Here is a 21265-nt window from a genome sequence, read left to right on the forward strand (position 1 = left end):
AAGGGATAAAGGGAGATGATCATGCCCTTGCATCATGCCATCAATCGAAACCACATGAGATTGTTGGACCTCAGTCACACTCACGTGGTCTCGCACGCACGCACACACACACACACACACACACACACACACACACACACACACACAGTTGTATTGGGCGTTTACAGAGCTGAGAAAATACATTTTCACTTCTGCATTCTCAGAAACAGATATCACAAACAATCTCTTCTAATTAGGAAAGGACGCAATCAAGAGGGAGAGACAGCTACTATTTGGTAGCAACTTGACAGGAGCTTGACTGGACTAACTCTAACTCTTCCAATACATGACGCCACGGTTTACAGGTGCAGGCAGCTTTATAGCGAGTCTTCATTCCCTTCAAACAAGGATGCAAGCACATTTTCCATGCAGGGAGGCAGGCAGGAACACTGAGAACACTGACAGGCAAACTGGCTTCAGTCCCAACTAGCTGAACTTACCAATCCCACGACTAGTGTTGTTAGTGCTCCGTGGGTTAGCTTTAGCTTGAGTGGATGAGCCTGTCTTGCCTGTGGTTTTGGCAGTCTTTTTAGTCCCCGAAGCGCCGTCTCTTTGCTTAGTTGTGGCTGCAGTGCCACCCGCCGGTTTGGACGAGGAGGGCAGAGTGGGGCTCTGCTGTTTTTTAGCTTGAACGTCCCGGGGTCGCACCTGCTTTGCCCGGGCGAGGGGTTTAGTATCGCACCTTTCTGAGCAGATGCACATTTGTGCAAACGGATGCACAAATGGACATGAGAGAAAAGCAAAGAAAGAGATACTGATCGATAAGAGGTGAGTTGGACAGAGATGCTGCTGATGAGAGACAACGTTTGATCTGTTAGTCTTGGGCAGGTTTTATTTAGATTGTATCAACATGAATGATGTATAAGGCTTGGGATATGAAGGATTAAAAAACCCATTAACCTTCCCCACCCTCCGATGTGAAGGCATGTGTGTTCTGCTACTGTGTTTGTTTGTTGCCTGTGCCTCTCTGATTATTGACGAACGAACAAATGGCTCTGAGTTCAATGCTAACAGGGTTGGGATGAGAACAGCACAACACTTAGGCAGCATCAGACAGACGAACGGCGGCCGGTCTCCTGAGGGCGAGGGAGGCATTAGGAGACGGCTACTGCTCTGTTCAGACTGTGAACGCCTGCTGCTGGCCGGTACAATGGGGATATCTATCTGAACACATTAGACCCTGTCAGAGATCCCACAGAGGATTTAATGCCAGCCAGACGACTGCTGCCGGTACAAATGACCGAGAGGAAAAGACTTCAAAGCAACACGCATCTAAAAGAAGCTGTGTTAGTTTGAGCATATAAATCATTATCTTTGTTCTCTACTGGACAAATTAATACCACTGTGGATACAGAATATCTCCATTTTCCAAGAAACAAATTAGACACTGGACCATAAGATATTCTGCTTGAAGCGTAAAACAAATCATGGTTATTCGTGATGAAACTGGAGAGAAAGAACCTCTTTCTAACTCATTTTTTTTTATAGGTTCTTATTTTTTGTACGTGCGACAATTTATTTTTTCAACAAAAATTGTGCCTATATCATTATTTCTTTTGTGGCTTTCAAATTGCATAATTTACACTCAATCCAAAGTGTTGTCACTGGGAACATTGAGCATATATTCACACAGTAACAATTAGCCACTTGGAAATAGAAGTTTGTGAAATTCAAGAACAAGACAAACACCTCAATAAAGTGAATTATCATTTAAGTTCACAATATACAAGTGAGAAACTATTTTTCCAGGGCTGAAGTGTCAACTAGTACAGAGATCAGAAAGACACCAACTAGCCCTGGTGTCACTAAAGCTCAGGTTAGATGCAGTGACTCATCCAAAAGTTACCTGTTTTGTCCTCAGTGCCGTCGGGCCCGGTGGCCTGTTCCTCCAGCGCCGTTTCTGGAGACTCAATGTCAACTTTGACCTCCTCTGATGTCACACTAGATGTGGCGTGTCCATTCAGATTTTCACTGCTGATTGTTTCATCTATAGGAGATAAACAATAGTTACCAGCTTAACGAAATCCTGTGCTTTTCAGAGATGTTTAGTTGCTCGAAAGCAGAAGTCAGACTTTTGGGTTTTGCTTTTACTGGCAACAGGCAAAAGTAATTATGTTTGAAGGAGCGGAACTTCAAGTGTAAATGGAACATGTGAATGAATAATCAGACAAACCTTGGTCAAGGATGAGAACTCCTTTCTTGATGAGCTCCTCCCTCGTTTGTCTGGTGGAGATTTTTCTCTCCAGAACTGAAAGATCAACAAAATCAAGGCCTTTATCTTGTCTTTTTAGCTACAGCAAACAATTCACACAGAATTCTACAAACGCATTGCACAACAGCCACTTTCCTCTTCTTGTTGTGAAATGGCATGTGTCAGCGCCACGCATAGAGAGTCAAAGATGAGGAAGTAAGTCACAACCACTGCTGTTTTTCTCACAGTCTCAAAACAGAAAGACTGAACAAGCCAGAACAAAACAACGTTAGATTTCAATTTCAATGTCCATGTTTGTTTTCACTTCCAAGTAAATGGTTTAAATAACTGGGTTCACACATTTTAATAAGTACATAGACCTGGCAGCCATGAAGAAAAAGAGCTTTTTGTATTTACTTCTGTCCATTTTTATTTCCCAGCCAACACTTCAGGAATGAATCAGTGAGAGCTACAAACAAACCTGTTCACTCTTTTCTTTTTAAAGCACCTCTGAGAACATCATTGCTCCTGTTCACACTTAATGTTCAGCACAAGTCCAACAATGCAAGACATGATGTTGTATAGACACTTGACTGAGGAGAGCGAATCCTCACTCAACACACACACACACACACACACACACACACACATACACACACACACACACACAAGACGTCCTACCTTTGGAGAGATCCTGGAACTTGTCGCTGGTCTTCTTCTTCCTCCACTTCCAGGGTTTGAACAGTTTTCCTATTGACGACAGCTTGCCTCGTTGCTGCCGTGTTGGAGCGGCATTCTGGGTATTGGTGGCGCTGTCCACCACCACGTCACAGCTGGCCAGCGATGATGATTTCTCCAACCCATCAACTACAAGACACACACAAGAAATACCAAGACAGAACATCAGCACCATGAAACAAACACAAGCATGCACCACAGTTCTCCATATGCACCTTTATATGATGCATTGAGATAATACATCACGCCATTCAAATAAACACTAACGTGATAGCTGTCAACGGCTCATGCTGGACTTGAATGTGTTCAGGAAAACTAGATCCAGATTAACTTCAAGCAAACAAAGTCTTCTTTTTCTTATTCCTATTGCAAAACACTGACTACTTTCATTATGATCCCTGTTACCGTATGAAATAAAGGATGTGGATGAAATCACAGGGTAACTCGTGACACATTGGATATCTTGCCCACATTTAAATGTTAGAAGGGAACATTGCAACTTAAGGCCCTACGTGTCTAAAATATACTGTACTGAAGTGGTTACCTAGCAAAAATCAAGATGTTTAACAAGATAGGATACAATAAGTATGATCATTTTTCTGACTTTTTTTTTACTGTAAATATTTATCTATTGATGCTCGCTAAAAAAACTCAACTGAAACAATCTGCAGAGGTAAAGCCGCCTCTTTTGTTAAACTCAATATATTATATGCTTTTTTTTTTTACTATTGTCATGAACCATTTCACTGTACATTGCTGCATCAACCTCTTGTTTCTCTCAGTGTTCAGCGGCTGAGGAGGAATATCATTCCTAACTCTTTTTGTACAGTACTTGCAGTGTGTGTGTGTGTGTGTGTGTGTGTGTGTGTGTGTGTGTGTGTGTGTGTCTTGGCTAGATCCCTGTCCTTCCACAAGTCCTCCTCTTCCTGTTGAAAGATAAGAAGTCCTGTGAACCCTCTGGAAGACTTCAGGCAGTGTGCAGATGGTGTGTGTGTGTGTGTGTGTGTGTGTGTGTGTGTGTGTGTGTGTGTGTGTGTGTGTGTGTGTCATACCGGAACCTTACAGAGGAAAGAGAGGTGGTGTGTGATTCCTCAGATTCAAGCAGAGGAAGGTTTTTGTTTTTTCAGTTCTGCTGACTCGCTCTAGGGAGCCCAGCAGGGATCAAAAGGTTATTATCTCTGCTTACACACTTTAAGTCATTTTTCCCTGAACATCATAATTTCTACCTTCAAATTACTAAATTAATTCCCTCAAAGGAATATCAAGTTATTGTAGCAACTAGGAGCTGAAGTTTGAGTCTGAGGCTGGTCAGGGCAGTTAGGGAGAGTTAACAAACAGGTTAGCAGTTGTTTTAGGGTACTGATGCCCTTAAATTACTGAACTGAATTTGTTAAAGAGAGTACTCCACTGATTTAGCATTACACAATGGCATGGTTGGATTGCAGCAGAACCAGAGATATTTTTTTTATTATATTTCTACTGATCGATCAATCAAAAAAACTCTTGTCATTGTCATGTCTCTTCCTGCTCCTTAGGTTATTTTTACTTTTATTTGAACATTACATTATTTACTGTTTTATTTTGTATTACTCACCTCTCCTCTCGTTTCAGATACTTCACTTCCTGTCCCTGTGTATCTTCCCGCCCGTGTGATCGTCTCCCCCGCCCTCTGATTGGATTCACCTGTGCCTAATCATCCTCACCTCCCTGTGTATTTAGTCTGTGTGTTTGCCAGCCTCTGTGCCAGTTTGTCTTTGTTCCTCCGAGTCAAGCGGTCCAGCAATGTTCTTAGTGTTCCTGTATTTTTTTCTGATCTCTCCGCCTGTTATTATAGACTTTGTGTTTGCCTCGTCCTTGCCATGCTTTGTTTGCCTGACGGATCTCCTGTGTACCGAACCTGTTTGATTAGTAAAGACTGTCTTACTGCACCTATTATGCTCTCTGGGTCCTGCCTCTGAGTCATGTTTTTCCCCTGTGGGTTTAGTCGTGACAGTTTCTACTGTACCACACTGCACTGACTGGATCCTTAAGTCTCTTGTGTTTGTGCTCACGCATTAATTAAGTTAACAAGTACTGTGCATTTAATTAAAATACTGGAGGAAAATTAAATTAAGTCATGCCGCCTGTTGGAACAATAACATCAATGTCGAGGAAATGGTGTTTGTTTGCGTGTTATAGTCTTGTGTACATGTCAGAGATGCTGACCTGCACTCATCTCTTCAACAAACACATATTTATCATCCGTGACAATATCAGAGAGCGAGACGGTAGGAGGGATGTAACCTTTAGCTGTTGAGCACAATGAGTAATGAGACTGAATCAGATGTTTGCTGCCGATGGTGGGTAAAGATGCAAAGACCAACTGCTCTCAGCTCGTGTCCTTCTCAATAACTACTGACAGAAACCTAACAAAAGGTTGTTTGAAAAGGCAACAGTGCAGAGTTTTCTCAAATCCCTTTAAGAGGCTTATGCAGCAAAAATAGTCAGCAGAAAAACAGCTGAAAACACACTCGGCAACATTTAGAAAGAATTATTGCTGTTGCGCAACAGCACAAAGCCAGCGTTTGAAAGGTAAATCAAAAGAATGCGGTTGAAGTCCAGGAAATGGAAAAACACTTTTTTTTTTAAACTCGTCTGTAATATTTTCTCATCTGATGGAGCTAATCCGTAGCCTGGTCTTCAGCTCAAGAGAAAACAATCAATAGCCTGTTAATTGGTTGGCTCTCACCAGCACCGACAGACTGCTGATGCCACATGTTGTTGTTCATCTGGTGCTCAGTACGCCTCACTGATCAGTGAAAGTGATCAGAATAAACCGTCTCTGGCTGCTGCTTACTGGTGATGGTAGATTAATGCAGAGCAGCCTATTTTATATCAAATGTGAAGATACGGCTTCAGGTATTTGGTCGTCTGCAGGAGAGTTATGTCATCAAGAAACCAACGTTAATCCGCCTAAATTATGAAGTAGGGCTGAACGATTTAGAAAAAATATCTCATTGCGATTATTTTTAACTGATTGCAGTTTCGATAAGATTTGCGGCAATTAATACATCGTTATTTTCATTTTCAACAAAATAGAATATTCAAATGATTAAGGTGAGATTTTTGCCGGGATCTGAACCAAACAAGTATTTCTGTAGAATATGAAGTGTAGTCCAGGACATCTGTGCAGCACAATATTTAATTTAAAACGCTATTTTGACATACTTTTTGCCTTTAACAATAATTGCTCCTCCTGCGATTTGAAAATTGCGGTAGGCCATATAACGATTGCAATTGATTTCAATAAAATGTTGATTAATTGTGCAGCCCAATAATGTAAAAGCAACACTGCAGCATGTTAAATCACAGACATGACATACAAGTATGCCGGTTTGACTGCTCTCACCTTACGACCCTGACTGTCGAGGGATGTAGCAAAACAACATTTACATTCACAAACAGGGCAATTAAAAGCACAAAAACCACGAGCAAAGACATGGAAAAGTGCAGTGCAGAGACCAGTACACTCTCTCCCCAGACACCAATTTAATTCTCCCTCTCGCACACACACACGCGCACGTATACATCCACACACACAGACACACACACACTCATTTCCTGTTCCTGTGTTGATATCAAATCGCAACAATAGGTGCATTTCAGCAGCTGCTTTGTGCAGCTAATGATGGAAAAATCAGTAACAGAGATTATCATCACCATTAGCCCACCGATTAAACCTCTAGTGGGAACCTAACATGGACGATGGACAGACGTATTACTCGCAGAGAGAAAGAAGAGAAAGATGTATGTTGACTCAGAGAATAGAGCAGAGCAAATAGATACTAGGTGGTTTGCAGAAAGTCATCTTCATCAACAGACATGTGCTTCATTATTTTCTGAACAAATTCTTGTATTGTTTATTAGAGCGGTTGAAGCCAAATCGGATAAAGACGGATGTCATTTCTGAGATCTGAAACTGATACGCGTCATGTGGCAATACAGGAAATTGATATTGCAACGCCTACAGTCCTACTATATGACACAAGTGTTCATTTTCATCTCAATGGAGAGCAACTTAACACAAAATCATCCCGTTATTCAAATGTACACTTACTTAAAGAAATTTACTTTAGCTTTTATGTAACATTTTCAGACATATCAAAATACGCAATGGACATCACAATCACTAGAAGTACGTTAATGTGATTTTTAAAGAAATTTAAGGAAATGCCAAGTGGCATACCTAATCTAATCAATTGTTTGAGATGAATAAATTCAATAACTATTCATTTATCTGTAAATCCACACAGCAGCAGAGCCTTAAACTACAATTGAGAAAGTGCCTGTATTAATTCACTTTATTTTGATGTTATGGAGGGACGTTGCTGTTCTTTGGGACCCACTGCTCTAGACCCCCAACGAGACAAGAACGGCAGCATTAGTCATTTCAGGAAGTTCCCCAAAATGACATATGTTTACGTTCAAGTGACGAACCTCATACATACGGAGCAAAGGAGGAAGTCAGGTGACGTTATTTTTGAGCGAGGATGCCCTCAAACGTTCCCTAACCTTATTGTAAGAACGACAAAAAAGGTTCCCAAACAAAGTACTTATTTTAACCGGGATTTTTCCCGAAATTCAAACCTATTCATTTTTGTGCCTAAACCTAACCAAACCTTGACCACAGCATGAATACAGACATCTAAAGAAGAGACAGCTAAAGAACACAATGCAGCTTCACCTCAAAGCCTCGGAAAGACAAACTTGTGCTCTACAATATATGACAAATAAATATACTATAAACGGCACAACCTCTTCAATGAGAAATGTTGAAACAAGGGCGATTCAGAGCTACAGTTTATTAATCTGCTGATGAATACTACAGTTAAGTAAGTTAAGAAAATTTAAGTCCATTCACTACACACAACTATAAACAATCACAGTTTTACAGCATTTCAAGCAAGACGGATCCGTCCAATTAAAGCTAAATGATACTGACTGCAGCTTTTAAATCACAGCAACGTGGCTCCAATCCACCTCAGGTTAACTCAGGGACGTTATTACACTTTACAGCTGCTGCTGACTCGACTCCGTGATGATTCCACACTGGATTTCACAGGGAGGCATTTTTTACTTTGGAACGGATGACTCGCGATGTCACGCTACAGGGGTGAGTCAGGGTTTGGATATAAAGCAGCTGTGGGAATGAGTGAGATAATCAGAAACACAACCTGAGACACGACAGACGTCTCAATGAAGTAATCACACAGGGGGCAGTGAACTGTTTAGCATCAGAGAAATAACTGTAAAACAAATGAATGTAATGTTCAGGTTGAAGTAGTAATGTTTTGTGACAAAGCCAGTGTGACGGCCCCCCTGTCTGTGTTGTCTTTCTCCAGAGCTGCAGACCTGATTGAGGACTAATCAGTGGCATTGGACACACCTGGGGCTCCGCATGGCCCCCGTGCATTAAGGCTTGAGCAGCAGAAGTCATTTGTTGGCTGCTCTCCTCTCACCCGAAACCTTTGTTTGGTTACGTTTCTGTGTTTTTACAGCACAACAGAATCCTCCCATCCGTTTGTTTTGACTTGTATTGACTTTATCTGTTGAGTATAACCGTGTGTCTCGTTTTTGTCACAGTTTAAGAGCCGAGCTGTGACAGCCAGCGTGTTCTTTTTGTTTCAGACGTTATGGCAGGAACATGTGTTGAAGAGGAGGAGGGGGAAAGGGAGAGGCTTCCTTCCTTCGCTGCAAGTCACCGGGGACGTCACGAACGGACGAAGAGGGAGAACGAGGCAAAGAGAGACAGAAGAGAAGACAGACAGAGAGAGAGAAGGGGAGAGGTGGAAAGTGAGGTGGGGCGAAAAGAAAATGTGGGAAGGCAGAGGAGGAGGAGGAGGAGGAGGGCAGAAACTTGCAGGGAAAGAAGAAGAAAATATGGTAAAAAAGGGGTGTTGGAGGAGAGCGGAGGAGGGAGGGGTGACGCTGGGCATTAGCTGATGTTTTAACACTTGGGTCATTTCTTCCAAACTTTTCTCCAATGTAGGCCAGAGAAGCACAGCCCTGTTAAACTCATGATAGTCAGAGGGCCTGCTGTGTTGGCCTGGATTAAAGTCGGGAGTAACGGACCCAAAAGAAATCAAAGAGGAGAGACTGCAGCTTCACAGCGTTTTAACGTACAGTCATAACTCCTTAAGGCTGAGAGGTTATCAGTTTTATATTAATGGTCTTTCAATAAGACCCTGACAGATCATTTCCCCCTCCGGCTATTAGTACTGTAGATTCAGCATTTACAGCACAGCATCGTAATGTAACCCATAACGCTGAGCGTATATAGATCACTATTATGGCCTCAGGTCCCTATGCATGTTGGTTTAAGTGTGCTACAAAACAGTCTGAGTCTTTACTTTTAAATGCTGACAGTGTCATAAAAAAAGGTCCAGTTTTGTTTTCATCCGGAGTCCTTCGTCTCTTCCTGTGCCTCGCTGCCTTAAAGCGTTCCCATAAAAAATGTGAGCAAATGGGAAATGTTTACTTTTATGGCTCACGGACAGACAAAGGACTATAGTGGACAAAGAGAAAAAAAAACTATTTGTAAGTGTGGAGGTACAGCATGTTCTCACACACTCCTGTGCTAATGTAGTCTCATATTTGATCTTTTAAGGCTTTAAGTGACTCTGTGCTTGAAGATCATGATGCATCCATCCGGATGTTTATCTTCAGTTACAGTTAACTCTGTTTAAGGAAGACTACGAACGGCAACAGAGCAGGATTATGATTTAAATCAGGAGAATCTAAGCCAAGGCGTATTGGAGCCGACTCGTGTTGGTTTTACCTCCGACAATCTCTAAAACTAAAATGCTTGTTCTTCTGAAGCAGTGATTCATATTCATGTGATACTTATTGAATTGGTGGTTTTCTTTTGCATCAAGTGGAAAATTGTAGTCAGTGGCGTTCACTTTGAACTGCAGGTGTGAAATGACCCTCCACATTGACAGTGAGAATGAAACCTGCAAGGCCCTCGGACACAGGAAGTGAGATTAAGATAAAAAAGGATATACGTTTTGTTTAGTTTTTTGTTTTGAAGTAGTTTGTTTTGGGAGTGTTATGACAAAAACATGGAAGGAATATCCAAATATAGATCAACTAATAAATAATTAGACATTTCATGGTGCAAGTGAGGGCTCGCTGCTTTTCCTTTCTATCATGCAACAATAAACTGAAGTTTTATGTAATTTTTCAGGCAACAATTATGTGGTCCCAGCCCTTCAAGTGTCCTCTCTCTATTGTAAATCATTTTATAATGAACATTTGGGCTTTTTTTTTAAGCGTTGGAAAGACAAAAAAGGCAATTTGATAATGGACATTTTGATGGGCATTTTAATAGATTAAACACAGTTAATCAAGAATGAAAATCATTGGCTGTAGCCCTGCTATTTCTTGTGAAGCCTTAACATTGGCAATAGGCTCACTTTAAGACTTTGTTTTAATAATAAGGTCCTTACTGTGAATTAAATGTAAATCCACTTGGATTGCACTGAGCCCTCAGAGAGATCTCTGGGCTCTTGTAGGAAAGCAAAAAAACTGTTCAAACCGGTTGCTAAACACATAAACTCATATTAACTAAACAGAGCACTTCATTATCCAGCGATGCAACTCTTCGGTTGCACAACAGCCCGTCCTCTCGCAGTGGAGCCTGTCGTAACACTTGGCCGCTTCACCAACAGTTGGGCAGCGCAACATTTAGAAACCGAGAGGATGCGAGAGCGTCTAAGAGAGCTAACTTCCTATTAGCACGGACCCGTTTAGCGCGTTGTTTTTGTGTTGGAACCGTGAGGAGGTTTCGGTGGATTATCCGACAGAAATGTTGCAACGCAAACAGGGGCAGAAATGAGCAGACTGAGTAAAGATAGCGGAATGTGTGTGCGTGTGTGTGTGTGTGTGTGTGTGTGTGTGTGTGTGTGTGTGTGTGTAAGACAACAGGGAGGCACGTAACGTTACATATGTGCACACACACTCACCGCTCGCGGGCTGAGACACAGCAGACACAGCGGTCTGACCCATATTCAGCTTCTCCGGACCGACACCACCACACCCCCCTCCTCCAAAAAAAAAAGAAAACACACCCAGATCAGGGGCTTCTATCGCCGCTTAAATCCCCTGCGCGGCCGCCGAGTGAGTTCATTTCAAAAGAGCAAAGTTTCAGACCATGATGGCTGAGTCGCTGGAAACTTGGTTCCCTGACTGACTGACTGAGAGCCGCTACTACGTCGTAACTTCCCCTCCCTCCTCCTCCTCCTCCTCCTCCTCCTCCTCCTGTGAGCAGCTGAAGAATGCCTCTCATTCCTCGCTGCAGATTAGAGGCGCTGCTGGGGTCAAAGGGTGAAGAGGTCCGACACCTTCAGCCACTAGTTTACACAGTGATGGAGGAAAGCTTTACAATATGCACTACGACAATGTAACAATACTCCACTACAAGTAAAAGGCCTGCATTCAAAAGTACAAGTTTGAGGAACCATTCATCTACTTTGTACTTCTACTCTGCAAAAGGGAGATGTTGTTCTATTATTTGACAGATATTGTTGACGTCATATCAAATCAATATGATGATGCTATGAACTATAACCATTTGGCTTGTGACCCCTTACAAAAGCGCTCTCTCTCTCTCTCTCTCTCTCTCTCTCTCTCTCTCTCTCTCTCTCTCTCTCTCTCTCTCTCTCTCTCTCTCTCTCTCTCTCTATATATATATATATGAGTGATTAACCCCTCTAAACTTCTCGGATGGTTTCATTTAAATAACTGTTTGAGGCCCCAAAAAAGGTCAAATCAGCCATTATTTATAAAAAAAAAAAAAGAAGCAAAGATAAGCGAATATTTAAAATAATGAAAACTGAACTTTGTTTTTCTTCTTTCCATCTCCCATTAATCATCTCACGGCCCCTCACATGGTGACCTTTAGGAGGGACTGAACCCTGGGTTGGAAACCACTGGACGAAATGACCTAACTCTAAATAAAGTGGATAAAGTAGCTCCACTTCAGTCAGAAACAAAGTTAAAAGGCTGCTGGCACATTGCTGTGTCAGTATTTTAAATCTGAGATATGGTAATGTCATTTTAAAGAACTGAAAAAGAAGAATGAAAGAGGAACTTTTTGGTTTCAGTGTCTCTTTGTCTAAATGTTGGTAATAATATATCAGTCACAGCAGACATTTTTCAACAAACAATACATACGTTTTGCTGATAACTCCTGTATTTTAACTTAAGTAGGATTTTTACTTGTAATGACGTATTTTTACATTGTTCTATTGGTGCTTATACATAAGCTAAGGATACTTTATTTCACCTCTTCAAATTAATTGAATAGCTTTTAAAGAGCAAATATAGGGTTGTGTGTGTGCAGATAGACTGTACAGACCTGCAAATGTCTGGATATCACATATACACACAAATAGACCTCAATCCTTATCTCTTCAAGCTGGGACAGATAAGAAGGGATGGTGGGATGATGGTTGTTAGTAAAAATGTATGACGTAAGGCTGAAACAATAATTATTTAGTCAATTAATCGTTTGGTTGATACATTTTCAGTACAAGGTGAAATTTGCCTGTCATGAATTCCTAAAGGCCAAGATGATGCCATCAAATTGCCTAAAGATATTTATTTAATTATGTTATATGACCAATAAAAGCAGCTTTTTTAAAATTAAAAAGAAGAAGAAGAAGAAGAAGAAGAAGAAGAAATGTATTTGTTTTACTTTCAGTGCCGGTGGTAACTGTTGCTTTATAGACATAGAAAAAATAGTCTTTAAAATGAAACATTTAAAGATATCTGTGGGATCAGAATCGATAAACCCAGTGTGACACAATAAATTAAGCTCACTGTCCACGATGAATAAATCAGCTGAGGGTCTGGACAGCATCTCAGGCTCCAAATGAGGATCAATACAATCCAAGCTCTGAATCCAGCTTTGAGTAGGTCAAAGGGGAGCAAAGGCTGAAATCTGTCACGGTTAGTGAGCGCAGACTTTAAATCCTTTGATGGTACGACAGAGAAATAATATCTGTTTAATGTTAGACGAGCTCTCACCACTTCTCACTGACGACTGTGGCTAACCAAGCCAAACACTCCTCTCCCAGACTCTCAATATGGGAGTCGACTAGAGTGTCATGTGTGTGTGTGTGTGTGTGTGTGTGTGTGTGTGTGTGTGTGTGTGTGTGTGTGTGAGAAAGAGAGAGGGAGAGAGCCACACAGATGGACAGACAGAGAGAGAGAGAGCTTTATCTGTCATTACTGTCCTCAGTGTCAGTTGAGGTCCTTCAGAACCCAGCTTGACTAAATTGGGCGGTCAGACATCAGTGCACAAACACACACCCACACACTTATACACACGCAGTTGGGTTTTCATAACTTTTGGGGACATTTCAATGACTTGCATTCATTTCTTGAGGAGTTACCCTTACCCTAACCATAACTTAGACCTAACCCACCTTAATCTTAACCTTAACCTTAAACTTAACCCAACCTTACCTTAAATCATGTCATCACACACAAATGTAATGATTTACATTATTGGGACTTAAGGCCAGTCCTCACAATGTCACTGTGTCAGACTTATGTCCCCACAAGAAAGGTAAAACACACACAAACACACACACACACACACACAAAATGTAAGGACAAGACTGCCATCTAGCGTTTCAACACAACTCAAACGACTAAAGATGATTTGTCGTTAACTCTTTGCTTGTCCATGTCTCCTCCTTTTCTCCCCTCAGTCATTAAGGCGTAAGAAGCCACAAACAGAGTTGGCGTTTAAATAATCACATACAGTAAGAGAGAACATTCTTGCTATGGATTGCTACAACAGGATAAATAAAACCATCAGCGAACTCTAAACAAAACCATTTTGGGAAGTTCACAGGGGAAAATGGGGGAGATCAAAACGAATGCATTTGGCTCCTGCAGCAGTGTGTGCAGAGCGAAGATGTTAAAGTACTTGCACGGTCTCATTCACCACCTCTTACGCAACATATTCACCTGGCTCATCTGCAATCAATAGATTCAAATCTTCTCATCCTGATGTGACTCACAAAGTCCTACATCTGACACTGACATCATTAAATATAAATACCTTGAGTACAGGCTAATGTACTGGAATCACAATATCTGACAGCAGCTTGAGAGCCTTTGCAAATGCTTCACATCCACGTTTGTTTGTATACAATAATCCATATACACATTCACACCTGGCAGCTGCCATGACGGCCGCAGTCTTACAGGACTGTTGTTAGCAAATAAGATGGAAGTGGATAATTGAGACAGGAAGGAAGTCAGTGACGAGGTGGAGGATGGAAATAGAGATAACAGAGGAAAGTGACTGCATTAGTATTGAATAGGAGTTAATGTCATTAACTTGATGTAGCATTGATGTAGACTGAATGCGTTGGAGGCTACACGTGTGTTAAAGGGCAGTGGAAAATACTGTGGCGTTGAGAATCAGATCACCAGGTCTAACAGGGTGAGAAATTATTTTGTCTTTCATGCCATCGAACTGTTGAATTATCGATGGTTAATTGATGATTCAGTTGTATGTGCTTCAAGTTTAATGATATGCTTTCATTGAGTTTTATGTCAGCATATGTAATATATTTTTGCATATTTTTATTGTATGTTTTTTATGTTCAAGTCTGTGTTCAGTTTCACGTGGCTGCAGGTGTGATTGTTTTCTAGAAATAAATTGACAAAACTTGCAAAACCTTTCGCTTTTGACCACCTATCCTAACTCTAACCATTCAAGTTCAATGTCAAACTTTAACCATCCCGTGAGGGTTTCACATTTTAACATTTTACTTTCATCTCCTTTTATTTCCTGTCTGTGTTAAATTCAATATTCAATATTTCCTTTCAGGTTTTCTTTAACTTGAAACCTAAAAAATGGCATTCAACAAGAATCCCACCATTTAATAGACTCTTATTTTCCATGCACTCAGTATGCGAGAGAGAGAGAGAGAGAGAGAGAGAGAGAGAGAGAGAGAGAGAGAGAGAGAGAGAGAGAGGGGTCAAGAAAGTCAAAGTCTTTCAACAGAAAACCCAAATATAGAAAGATCACATGCTTGATCGTATGTTTTCTTTGGGAAGTTCTGGTCACAATCTTACTATTGACCCTTCTGGCTTCTACTGCTTCAATCTCTTAATTCCTCTGTTTCAATTGCTGATCAAACAAAAGTCAGGGAAAAGCTCCCTCTGGATTGAGTTTAGATCAATCTGATGCTTTTACTGTAAATCTGTGCAAGAATACAATAGCCAAAATGGAGATATTTGGGGAAATACTCAAAGTCAAGAGGACACCTGCTGTATTGGAATTTGTTTGCCAATGTGACACTTTTTAGAAGCCAAGTCCTGTTCGTCCTGACACTAAATAACAGAGATCAACTGAGGAGGGCTGACCTTTTCAATGACCGGAACAGCAAAAGTAAAGACAGGAAAGGAGGAGGAGGAGCAGTAGGAGGAGGGCCAGAAGAAAGGAAAGGAGTCATCAAATATTAAGTAGTAGCCTCAGCGGAACAAGGGGGTAATAATTGTTTAAGTGCTACTTTCTCCCGTCCCCTTGATTTATTCATTAAACTGAGGCACTGCCAGTCTCATAGTACTGTCATAGCCAAAAGAACAGGGGATCTACGCGCATGTGTGTGTGTGTGTGTCATTGTCATTTGGACCAATTTGCAAAAGTGTTTTTTGCATTCATGACCGTTCAGTGATTGTCTAAAAAAGAAAGGAGCACTTTCATTACAAGTTGCCTATCGTACGGTTGCACATTTCCCTTACATGCATAAATCCAAACTGGTTGAAGTGTGTGACGTTACTCCGTGGAGTGGCTAACCTTTTCAAGAGTTAAGGACATCTCTGTACCACAACAGTCTGTACCAAACTGTCATGACAGTGAAGTGTGACTCAGCAAGGACCAGGCTCTGGTATACAAGAGAGGAACTCCTTCTTTGTTCTTAAATGGTCTCAGTACACAACCAGTGAAATATCATCATATAGTAGCCCTGTGAAGCTTCATTCATTCAGATTACAGTCTGTCAAATACATGTGATGTTCAAACTGTCATTGTTGGGATTGTTAGTGATCTGTAAAATGCACTGATGCTTTATGCTTTATGTACCGTATTTTTCGGACTATAAGGCGCACTTAAAATCCTTAAATTTTCTCAAAAATTGACAGTGCGCCTTATAATCCAGCGCGCCTTATGTATGGTCACTTGTTGTGCTTATTGATCGATTTTATGTGGTACAATGCGCTCAAAAATCTGCCGAAATATGTAAGTACGACTTTGGTAAGCAACGAAGCCGCTCCGCTCAATGGATATTCGGAGCATTACGGTACGCTGTGTCACTACCTGATCGGCCCCGTAACAGGAATGTAATGTCTAAACTAAAAGTCAAAATCGATCAATAAGCACAACAAGTAACCATCGGTCGCAACCGTCGTCCGAGCTTTCACGAAAGCTGGAATCATCACTGAACAGCCAAGTACCGATAACGGCAACAAGACTGACTCGGAAAATGACGAGAGGGATTCGGGCATTCTTGATGCCGAAATCGCACAGCTGTTTCACTCAGACACTGAAGATGAAGAATTCGATGGATTTGTGGAAGAGGAATGAATCGATAAGTGAGTGTATTTTTCTGTACCGGTATTTGTTGTTACAACTGAGATGAATAAAGTTTGATTTACCGGACTGTGTTGTTTTGCTTAATGCGCCTTATAATCCGGTGCGGTTTATGTGTGAACATAGACACGTTAATTCACAGTGCGCTTTATAATCCGGTGCGCCTTATAGTCCGAAAAATGCGGTACTCAGTCAGAGTATGGGGGTTTTATGTAATTTGATTTTGCTCCAGCATTATGAACTTTCTTTATTACTGAAAACTTCTTACTGTAGTTTCCTACCAAAATCTGCAAGAGAAAATGTGAATTAATTCTCATTTCCATGTGTTACTTTTATACAAATAACAAACAGTTGGTGGCACTCCAGTCGGATCTCATTAAGTCATTGCAGAAGAAGAGATAATGGAATTCAAAGACTTGTTGCTTATTAAGTCATAAATATTGAATGTTATAGATAAATAAGTATGATTTGTAAGTTTCAGGGGCTTTAACTGTGAAATCTTAGGTCCGACATTCTTCCTGTTTTTGCAGTGCAGCCACCAAATATGAATCCCTGACTGACTCATCTGTGTGCAGGAATTACAATACTTGTGGCTGCTGATAATAATCTAAAGTAATCTACGTTGTTTTTTACCTTATATCATTAACACAACACAGTCACAGTCTTTGGTTGCAGCGATACAGTAGTGGCTACTGTCATTTCTCTTCCTCTTCACGTATGCCAGCCAGCTCGTCTGAAACCTGATCTCCTGTTTGTTGTATTCTGTTTGGCACAACCCATAAGCCGCCATCGTTGCTAAAATGTTGCCTGTATGAATCAATAGTTGACATCCTGCCAGACAGGCAGCCACAGAGCTGAAGATAAAGCGAGCTCCAGAGAGACAGGGAAAGAGACAGGGACAGAAAGAGATGGATGAAAGATTGATACTGTAGTGTGGGGTCTTTAATAATAACCAAAGAATAAAGCCGGCAGCAGAGAGAAAATATAATCGCAACATCAGATCACAGACACTATTTTATTATAAATAAGCCATGGCTCTGCGTTAGAAGTGTGTGACTCGAGGCCACAAGAGGACAGTGAGCGGGGAGCGTAAACAAGCAGCAGTCTAAATCCACCTATACAGATTTATCTGTACAGATATACTGGAGTCACATCGGAAAAACAGCTGTGCTAAGAACATCAGTGAAGTTTGCCTGGCTGTGTGGCTGTTAGTCAGGACAGTATGACTCTTATGGAGACTCAACAGTGCTTCTAAAGTGGACCACCACTGGTTGATAATGTTGCTGCTTTGGGAAACGTCTAAGGAAGCAGGTTTTTGACACATTCATTCCATGTTGACAACTGTACAGCTGTAAACAAGAACCACCAATGGAAGATTTACCAGCCGAGATAAAATGATGCAACGTGCCATTTAACCTTTCAGTAAATCAATATATTAACATGAGGATATCTGAGTGAGTCATACAGACCTACCTGTCAAACAAGGAGATCCATGTGCTAAGCCAGAAGTTATACCAGGGCAAGTCTCACATGAAATTAAATGAGTGTGTGTGAGGGAGATCAAATGACATATCTGTCAAAGGCAGTGACAAACTGACACAGTATTTGTTTCTTCAACTCAGGTTAGGTGTATCCTTTATTTTCCTTCAGGGTGAATTCAGTCGCCCGGGAGGTGGTTGAGAGTTGAGGACTGTATTCATGACAAAAGTGTCCAGCGTCTCCAGTTTGTGCAGACTGCAATTTGCAATGGAAAAGTTTGCCTTTACGGTTTTCTGCCGGAAGGGTTCATTTTAACCCAAACCATGATATTTTCCTAAACCCAACCAAGTTGGTTAGAGTTTTCTTGCAGAGAGCTCTGAGGGAGAACTTCTCAAAAGTGCCTAAATAATTATGCAAATACACACATTACGTCGTCTCACCTTACATTGTCTCCTGAACACACGCTCACACAAAATACGACACGATCAACAGTGAGCTGAGAAAATGGAGAGAAGAGTATTATGATCAACCACACACACACGCACACACGCACACACACACACACATACACACACATACACACACACACACAGTACAGGCATATGCAAGTGTGCACACTCACAGATGCTGCTTTGCCTTGCAAAATGCTGTTTCACAAACACACAACAGCAATAATTTGTCATGTAACCATTCAGCTCCCTGACGACAGACAAACACAAACACACACACACACACACACACACACACACACACAAAGGAGCGCGGATTAAAGTGGATTTATTGCTGTAAAGCTTACCCAAGACAACAACAGAGAATAAAAACAACAACTGGAGTCTCAACATTATCTCTGCCCTAAATTTCTGGCTTTCTTTAATAACAAATAGAAACACCGTGATGTGTTATATGACAACCTCTGCTAACTATAATTAAACTATATTAGATAACATAGGCCCGATATAGCCTGCCTGCCTCCTCCAGCTGAGTATGACACCAACCAATACACCAACGTATCATTGTCATTTAGTCTAATAGTCTCATGCACCCAAGATGGCGACCGGTCGAGCCGTCCTGGAATTATCGGCCTTTTCTTTCCTCTGTAGAAATATTAACAATAAACTTATTGTCATTGCTTTGTCTTTGTCATATAATAAACTACAATGCTGTGACGCAACTGTGGGCAGACTTACAAAAAACAAGAATTGTTTTTTAAAGTTACGCAAACAATCATCAGTGTTCATCACCATATCAGCATCAAGACTGGCCCTCACGGCACACCAGAAGCCTGGTTAAGTGAAGATATAGCCAACCTTAAGGTTATTAAGTGTTCTACTTACAGCATTAGCATCTTATTAATATTGCACACAGTGTTATTGCTAGTGTCTTTAAAGTAGTGTTCCTGTACATTATGCATGACCCTGTTGTTGTTGTCATTGATATATGGCACATATTTATTTCAGATTTCAGATTTAAGGCAAAGAAGCAACCTGACAAATGATCTCTGACAAAAGTCAGATACTCATTTTGCATATAGTCAAAGTTAGCAATACTGACTGATGTATAAATGCACTATGCCCCCCTTTTTTATTTAATAGTGCTCTTTACGAAGCTAACTTCAAATCAAACATTTGCAGCGTGTGTGTGTGTGTGTGTGTGTGTGTGTGTGTGTGTGTGTGTGTGTGTATACACCTAAAGCAATCGCCAGCTAACAGGTGACAAACCAATAAGGACAGTATGGGAAGTGAAGAGCAAGCGGTGGAAATAATGTCTCTCTGTGTCCACAATGCCTTGTGTTACATTAACACAGACGCAGAAAGTCAACACATGCAGAAAGAAAAAGATCCAGCTGATTATTTGAGAAGAAAAACTCACCGTCATGTTCCATGACTTGACCCGGGGAATATTATCAGCAGTGTGAATTGATCCTTGCCTCTTCCCGACACACCACCACTCTGCCTCCCTCCCTCCCCCGACTGACTCCCCCTCCTCCCTTTCTCACCGTCTCCCTTCTTCTCCTATTCTCTCTCCCCTCCCTTTCTCTCTCCCCTCGCTGTCTACTTCCTCTCTCTCTCTCCACTGTCTGCTCCTCACTCACCCCTCCTCCCTCCATCCATCCCTCCCTCCATCCTTGCCTCCCTTCTCTCCAATAAAGAGCATTAAAAGTTAATGTTTGTTTCCATCTCAGTTCCTCGTTCTCCCTTTCCAATCTGTGCGTCTCCTCCTGCGTTTATCTCCATCTCCCTGCCTGTCAAGTTTTTCCTCCTTCCTTTGGCTGCTGTCTGGCTCCAGTCTCACTCATTTCTTTTTTTCACTCTCCCTCCTCTGTTGATGTCCCACAGTGACGTAGGAAATAAGGAGAGGAGGGGAGAGGACAGGAGAAAAAGAGAGAAGGAAAATAGAAGGCAGATGCATCAAATACGCAGGTAGCGTGCTGTATGTTTAGTGTGTTTACTTTTCAGTGCTGCGCATTCCCGTTTACATTTTTAGTGCAGTTAGCAGATATGAGCAGACTTCACACTATCATTACGATATAAAGGGGTAAACAGAAGACATGTTTGTTGCAAGTCTAAAGTACAGATTCACTGGCAGTGACATGGCCGCCTACACTGATTTTTTTTTTACGTTTCAGCTTCTTGCTGTAAACTACTCAATGTTTAATTCATTTTAAGGTTGTTTTAACCTTATTTCAGACCAAAGAAAAGTCACACAAAATGTCCAAAAACCCCCAAAAATGTAATTTAAGATGATATAACCTGCCTTATCACTTGTCAAAATGTTTAGTGATTAGGCTACTTTTTCTGACCAATTGATTCAGCATATCATGAAAAATGTTGACATTTAGGTGTCTACCAACCCAAGAACTGTGACATAAGACAACCCAGTCAGTTTTTAGTGGGCCGCCAAGATCAGAAAACACGTGTTTCACAAGCCTTTCAGATTTGTCTCCCCTTCCTGTGTCACATGCAGGATCATTAGAATATACCGTCCCTCATCTGAGTATCTCCACCCACAGCTTGGGAGGTATTTTGCAAAGGTAGACCATATTTCACTCGTAAGCCAATCGCAGCAGACTGGGCTTTTTCTGGAAGAGGGCTTAAAGAGCAACCAAGAGACAGGTGTTAAAACTGAGCATTTCAGATAAAGGGTGAATACAGGTATATTCAGAC

General features: G+C 41.3%; 1 protein-coding gene across 3 annotated transcripts in view; it reads right to left on the reverse strand.

Moving 5' to 3' along the window:
• phactr2 (phosphatase and actin regulator 2) overlaps nucleotides 1-20080 on the reverse strand; it is a 32360-nt gene extending 12280 nt beyond the window's left edge. The window contains exons 1-5 of one of the 3 annotated variants that reach the window (XM_068719755.1): nucleotides 19971-20080; nucleotides 2912-3097; nucleotides 2213-2287; nucleotides 1886-2026; nucleotides 480-725 (exon numbers count right to left, since the gene is read on the reverse strand). In XM_068719755.1, coding sequence (XP_068575856.1) covers nucleotides 480-725; nucleotides 1886-2026; nucleotides 2213-2287; nucleotides 2912-3097; nucleotides 19971-19983 — 661 coding nt within the window. In that variant the 5' untranslated portion in view covers nucleotides 19984-20080. Of the gene's footprint in view, nucleotides 1-479; nucleotides 726-1885; nucleotides 2027-2212; nucleotides 2288-2911; nucleotides 3098-10971; nucleotides 11199-19970 lie in introns of those variants that run through there. The other 2 variants (XM_068719746.1, XM_068719764.1) reach the window with 2 other exon arrangements.
• Nucleotides 20081-21265: the final 1185 nt, after the last annotated feature.

The sequence above is a fragment of the Cebidichthys violaceus genome, unplaced genomic scaffold (genome assembly GCF_023349555.1).
Source record: "Cebidichthys violaceus isolate CVI_PGR_0920_01 unplaced genomic scaffold, fCebVio1.0.p SCAF_10, whole genome shotgun sequence".
Classification (NCBI taxonomy): domain Eukaryota; kingdom Metazoa; phylum Chordata; class Actinopteri; order Perciformes; family Stichaeidae; genus Cebidichthys; species Cebidichthys violaceus.